The sequence below is a fragment of the Malurus melanocephalus genome, unplaced genomic scaffold (assembly GCF_030028575.1).
Source record: "Malurus melanocephalus ecotype Western Australia unplaced genomic scaffold, MMel_1.1 scaffold_55, whole genome shotgun sequence".
NCBI lineage: Eukaryota > Metazoa > Chordata > Aves > Passeriformes > Maluridae > Malurus > Malurus melanocephalus.
The window spans coordinates 534,680-541,174 of NW_026623287.1; the positions used below are offsets into that span (position 1 = coordinate 534,680).

Below are 6,495 nucleotides of genomic sequence, written 5' to 3' on the forward strand. Positions count from 1 at the left end.
TGTAGTGGGAAGGTGAGAGACCCATTGCAAGCCCTGCCTCGAGCAGAGACCAGCTCTGGGATCCTGCAGATGTTGACATTCAGGCTGTGGCACACTTTACCTCCATGCAAGTCTTCCTAGACCAGCCCTCTGTGAGAATGGGAGTCACTGTCTTCAAGGAGTGTCCGACTAAGTTTAATTTTTTCCTGAGTGAGACAATGATTCCCGCAGTGGCCCTGCCATTTCACTGGGAATGGACAGCATGGCCCAGTTGGAGAAACATGCTGCCTGCAAAAGAGGTGTGTGGGCAGAGGCTACAGGTGTCAGCTRGGCATTGAGGGAACAAYCAGTGAGAGAGGAGAGAGGAGGGCWGAGCGGGGAAGAGCTGTGAAGGTGAAATCACTAAATCTGAATACAAGGATGCGGACAGGGCAGTGCCTGAGGAGAAACCCAAGGGGATGCAGATATGGTCAGTGATGGAGGCCCAGGCCATGGGGATAGACAGGGTGTTGGTGAATGGGAAGGAGAAGGATGGTCTGCAGTTGGCCATGTTACAGCTGCAYCAGGACAGGGAAAGGGAGGAAATAAAAGCCAGAGGTTTGAAAAACTGTAAGAGAAAATGAAGGATTTGGGTTTAGCCTGTATGTGTGCAGCAGAGGAAAAGTCTTAGGCAAAGGAGCCTCCCAGTCTAAATTACATTTTTCTCAGTGAGAAGTCAGGTTGCTTCTCAGGCAGTCCTGATAGGGAAAACAACAGACAYGCTCTGAGCACATTCACATTTTATATCTGATATTGGTGCTTGCTGTAGATGGAATTCCTTGCTGCTCCTTGTCAGCCAGGAGACAGTGGCCTCTGAATTGGGAGCACCAAAGGCTTCATGACCACAGCACGATTTCTTTAGCCTGTGCAGGTGTTATGGTTCTGCAGGCTCGTGGTCCCCACAAACCAGGAGAAAGGCTTGTTTCTGATCTCATTTCCTTCCAAACACTCCTGTAGCTACCCCATCATGCTGCTGCCAGTAGTGGCCAAAAGTGATAAACTTGTGTTCAGAACTCAGACAAGAATTCAGAGCCAAATAGAAAGGAATAAAACTTTTTGGGTTTGGGTTGGAAGGGACCTTRAAGTTCATCAAGTTCCAACCACCCTTACCCTGTCCAGAGACACCATCCACCAGGACAGGTTGCTCCCAATCTCATCCACCTTGTCCTTGAACACTTCCAGGGATGGGACATCCAGAGCTTCTCTGGCCAGACTCACCACCTCACCGCCCTCATRGTCAAGAARTCCTTAACAGCTAAGCTGTATCTCCCCTCTTTCACTTTAAAACCATCCCCCCTTTGTCCTGTCTGTCCATGGCTTTGTAAAAAGTCCATCTCAGTTCTCTTGCAGCCACTTCAAATACTGGTGCTATAAGGTTCCCTGGAGATTTCTCTTCTCCAGGMTAAGCGACCACAATTCTCTCAGCCTGTCCTCACAGGAATTGTGACCCAGCCCCCCAATGACCTTTGTGGCCCTCCAAATTTCTATTTTGGCATGCTTTTCTACTGACCTGTTCTGTTCGTGCCAGCTGCTCACAGGTTATTCAACAGTGAGACAAAAGCAACAAATAAASTTTTTTTCTGTTCCCATGGAAGAAAACATGGTGACATTTTTCTCCATAGAATTTTTAAAGTTTGTCTAAAGCAGGACTTCTTGACAATTTCTCGACAACCTGGGGCTAAACTCTGTTGCAGCAATTTATTTGGGATCTGCATAGCAGATATATTTTAAAAGGTCATATAATAGTGGAATATCTTTCTGGGGCCAGACAGAATTGTCCCCCCAGGCTAGCAGTTGGAGAGCTCKAGCTGCACTAAAATAAAAGTGAAATAGAATGCAAATGCTATGTTCTTACATGTTGAGTTTTGGGAAATGTTTAAGCAGAAAAGAAGGAGTTTTCTTACTTTCAAAGTTAATAAAATAGCTTCTTTTCCTTTAGGAAAAAGTAATTATTTTTTTTTATTTAAATTTATTTCCTGAACAAAAATGCCAGTTTCAGTAGACTTAGCAAAACAAATGAAAGGCCTGATTTCCTCTAATACCTTTTACATTTTTACCTTGCTTTAAAGCTGAAGGTCAGGAGAGTGGGAGGTTTTGAAAAGCAGCGTAACCTACCTGTGGTAGTTGGCTACSTGTGCTTCTGCTGTTTCTATCCTTGTGGAGGTGGTGGGCAGGGAAGCAGAGTTACCATATTTGTCTGAGACCAGCACCCACGGCCGGCACTCAGCTCTATGGAAAAGAAGGTGAAATCTAGGGAAAACTGGGACTTGACACCTGGGGCCCCAGACTGACTGGACTTGGGTATTTGTGCCTCAGGGCTAATATAAGGTGACTAAGATCCACCAGCAATCTCTAATTCCTTCTTTTGCTTCTCTGTTTGCTTCAGCCGATACTTCCAAAGGGCACCTTCCTATTTCAGCCTTTAATTTCCCACAATTAGTTCTGCAGTTCACTTCATCCAACAAGCTGATGTCTAGCTTCTCCTAGGAAGACTCAAGAAAAATTTCTGGTAAGGTGCCTCRATTCCTGCTTAACTCTCAACCTTGATCTAACAGCACCTCAGAAGCAGCCCCAAAACCTTTCCCAAAAATTGTGTTCATTTCATGTCCTCATGAGGCGTYGTAGCCATGAACCTTTGAACTAAGCTGGGATAAGGCTCATTAGCTGTCCARAGGAATTCTCTCTTGCTGGGCTTGGTTCTCACGTCATTCCTCCATTCACCTGTCAATATCAGGAAAATCAGGCCCATAATTCCTCTAAACATGACAATTCCACTGCCAAAGATCAGTTCCTAATCCAGGAACTCCTTGGAGAGTTAGTGTCAGTGTCACCTAGAGCTGTGCTGRTCTGCTCAACTTGWTAKGAAATTTTGTRCATATTTACATATAWATAATTTATATATAATAAGCAGTTCTGGATTCATAGGGGCTAATTCACAGTTTTGAATCCTAATTTGGATTTCCCAGCTGCCTCTGCACACCAGACTCTTTGTCCTTCATTCCTCTAGTGCTGTAGACCAGTGACTCGTGGTGATTGGGAGGGCAGTGTCCCTCTCATCAGGGGTCAGGGCTCCTTCAAACCAAAGGGAAAATAGCCTGTTCAGACCCKCTGTGAATGGGGAGGAGCAGCTGTGCACAAAACTCTTGAAGTATTCTCTGACATGCACCATGGGTAGCAAGGGATGAGGTAAGAGATTTGCGAGGTGGGCTGTTGAGGAGGGAGAAGGGGAAGGCAGCATGGAAAGAAAGCATAGTGTGGAGATTGAGAGTGGTTTTAAAATCAAATGAAAACTCCAATGAGTCTTAACTCTGGAAGTTTGCCTGAGAGACAGAGTCCAGATTAGCTGCAAGTAACAGGAAAAGAAAAGCAATAGTTTGTTCTGTTGCACTTCCCAGGGTGGGTCTGCAAGGGGTGCAGGAYGGCAGAGAATCAGTAATTACAGATCCCGGTGGTGGGCACCTGGCTGGGGGACATCCCTGTCCACCAGGTGTGATGGGATCAGGTGTGGCTGGGTCCCCACACTGTCACACTGCCAGCAGGGGCCCTTAACACCACAGCTTTGACCATGTTGATATCCCAATGAGAGCCCATCGTACACCACCCCACGGCTGCTGGCTGGCTGAGCCCTCCCKCTGTGGGTGCAGCCCGGGCTGGCCCTGCCTGGTGCTCAAAGGCAGCTCAGGATCTGCTCTTTCTCTGCTCCAGCAGTGGGGCCAGAGCTGAATGAGCCGGGRACAGCTCTCAAACCCAGCCCCTTAGCACAGCCTGTCAGCAGAGGCACAGGATCCCTCTGTGTCTGCTGGGAGCTGCCTYGGCTCCAGTGGGTCAGAGTGGGTCTGAATGAGATCCAACAAGCAGCCATCATCCCCAAGAAGACCAGGCTCCCAGCTGATGCTCGGCCTTAATCCCCTTGCAGTCTAATGCATCACAGCAGCAGGAAGGTGCCCCCCACAGCTCTGTCTTCCCTTCTACCCCAGGACCTGTTTCTCCTTTTCCTTAGGTACAGAAATTCCCCTTCTGCAACATGCTCCCTCTGCTGATCTCATCAACATTTCACCTATGCCCAGCCCCCTGAATTTTGCTCCAGGTACTTTAGCCTTTTCTGTACCCTCCCCATATCCCATTACAAGGAGGGGATGTTTTCCAACCCCACCAATGTCTGCAGCATTTTGCTGCCGGTGAGATGCCAAACCTTCACCTCTAGGCAGCGCACACAACTSTGAGCATGAGACAATCAGGTGAGAAAGAGGGAAGGGGGAAAGTATTGACAGGAGTAAATTGAGAGAAATCATAAAGCTTAAGCAGAAAGAAAGCAGTTTGAAAGGTAAAGTATTCAGAGAAAGCCCTTTCCTGGATGAATCTAATTGTTTTGTTATCTTTACCCACCAAAGCATTTACTTTGGTTTGTCGCCCGATCCACAAACACTTTCGAGGAGATGACATTACCGAAAGGCAGGAACATCTGCATCAGCTCAGCATCCCCAAACTCCTGGGGCAGATGGTAGATAAACAGGTTACAGCCCTCTGGTCCTATCAAGAGAAAAAGAAGACCCATGAATGAAGAGAAATAGGATACGAGAAATCACACGGTGGAGATTTACTTTGGCATCTTCTCTCTGCCTGGTGAGCRGTCACGTTAGGAAGCAGCCTGTAGACTCTTGGAGGAACGGACAAAGTAGAAGACCAGGAACTCAGAAAGTCACCTAGAGGMTATGGCAACTTCAATAGCCTTCCCAGTACACCAGGACAAAATCTAGAGAGAGAGGGATGCACCAGCACATGTGGCCATGGAAAGAACAGAATGGAGGAATAAGAACGCAACGACCAAAAGAATATGGTTCACAGATTTTCTTTGCTCCTCATAATCTCATTTAATCTGTAGAGTTTTGGGTGACCCACACAATTCTTTGCCTCTTCCCAGTSTCTGCATGCAGATGTTTCATTATCCTTGAATCTGTGTGATGACAATAACATCACACAGATGATGACAATAAGCAAAAAGATATGCACAGACTCAGAGTCTCATTTGGTTTGTGGAATTTTGCATTCATCCCCCCATCTTGACTCAGCCTGAAGATTCCCCCAGATCTGGACAGTTAGGCCATGTCCTCCATTCTAGAGGGCTCTGCAGGACAGATTTTTAGTGGATTTAAATCCAAGTTACTAGACAAGAGGGATTGGCTTTTTTTTGCCTCAATCCTGTGACTCATACCAATTTCAGAGAGTGTTTCGGAAAACATTCAGAGAGAAGTCGTTAGCTGGAATATGAAGTTAGAGACCCTCAAAAATATTCTGTTGAAATTTTTGGGGCAGAAGAGGGCAAACCTGCCTCTAGTCAAATAGYCTAGAATGAAACTTTTCAACCTGACTTTTATTTTTATGCATGCTGTCCTTGAGCAACAGTCAAAAGGGGGCAGGTGTGTCCGAATGGTTTTGCTGAAAAAATTATACTTTGCAGTGTTCAGTGGCAGAAAACTGTATAGTTTGAGGAGACAGGGATTGTTTCTTTCATCCTCTTATTTCTAAAAGTACTTCCAGCTGCTGCCCAGCTCTGCACTGACCTCGACAGGTAACTCCAGCTCTGTTTTACTCTGAGGGGTCGAGTTGAAGGGAATACATTGTGTGCCCTTTGCCAAAAGGGCTAGAGGTCAGAGAGAAGGAGGGTTTCCTCCTTCCCCCTAGCCCATGTGCCTACAACCCTGTGACCTGCCTCAGTCAACTTTCCCCTTTTTACGTCTGGGGCACAGTGGGGAAGGAAAGGKTTTTTTAATACTCTCGTTTTCTTCATCAGGGCATAATTACAGTGTCATAACACAGCAAATTACAACTTTGCCTTTCCTGTTAGGGAGAGGAGCTCGCCTAGATGCTCCCACCTTTTATTACCCATTACTCATCCCCCCGGCTGGCAAGAGAAGTACGGCGAAGTCAGGATTCTGGCAGATGCCCATTTAAAGCTCATTAAAATTCCTGGGCCTCAGCATGATTGAAGTCACAGGCTCTCCACATTTCCTTTTGGATTAATGGAAAATGAAGCCCTAATGAATATTTGCTAAGCACAATTTTCCCCACTAATTTGCTAAAAGGACTGTCATGAAGGAACAGCTGATCCTTTGCATCTTGTGCATTTCCTAAAGGTCAYGAGGATGGTAACAGGGTTTCTTCCAAATGGGGGGGATAGTGGTATGGTGGGATAATTAACTAATTAGGCACCCGGTCATCTGCTTAGCTAAATTACTTTTGAACCTCAGTGGCCCATAATCAGGCTCCCCTATTTCATGCCAAGCTTTTCCAGCTTCCCCCCACCTCCCGTCTGCCTCTTCTTTAGTCTTCTCACTGAGCAACTATCCCTTTTCCAATCCTTGCTGCCATCCATTTCCACACAATATAGAGTTATTGGCATAATAAGCCAGATATGAAACAGTCTGAAAGTGTTAAACAAACACTAACCCCCTTAGGTGTCTGTTAAAATTGAGAAAA

General features: G+C 46.3%; 1 protein-coding gene across 1 annotated transcript in view; it reads right to left on the bottom strand.

Annotated features, from left to right (window-relative positions):
* Window positions 1–6,495, bottom strand: part of CELF4 (CUGBP Elav-like family member 4) — a 687,912-nt gene that overhangs the window by 40,308 nt on the left and 641,109 nt on the right. Inside the window, exon 12 of the mRNA XM_057365600.1 lies at window positions 4,405–4,548. Within this exon, the coding sequence (XP_057221583.1) occupies window positions 4,405–4,548 (144 nt within the window). The remainder of the gene's footprint in view (window positions 1–4,404; window positions 4,549–6,495) is intronic.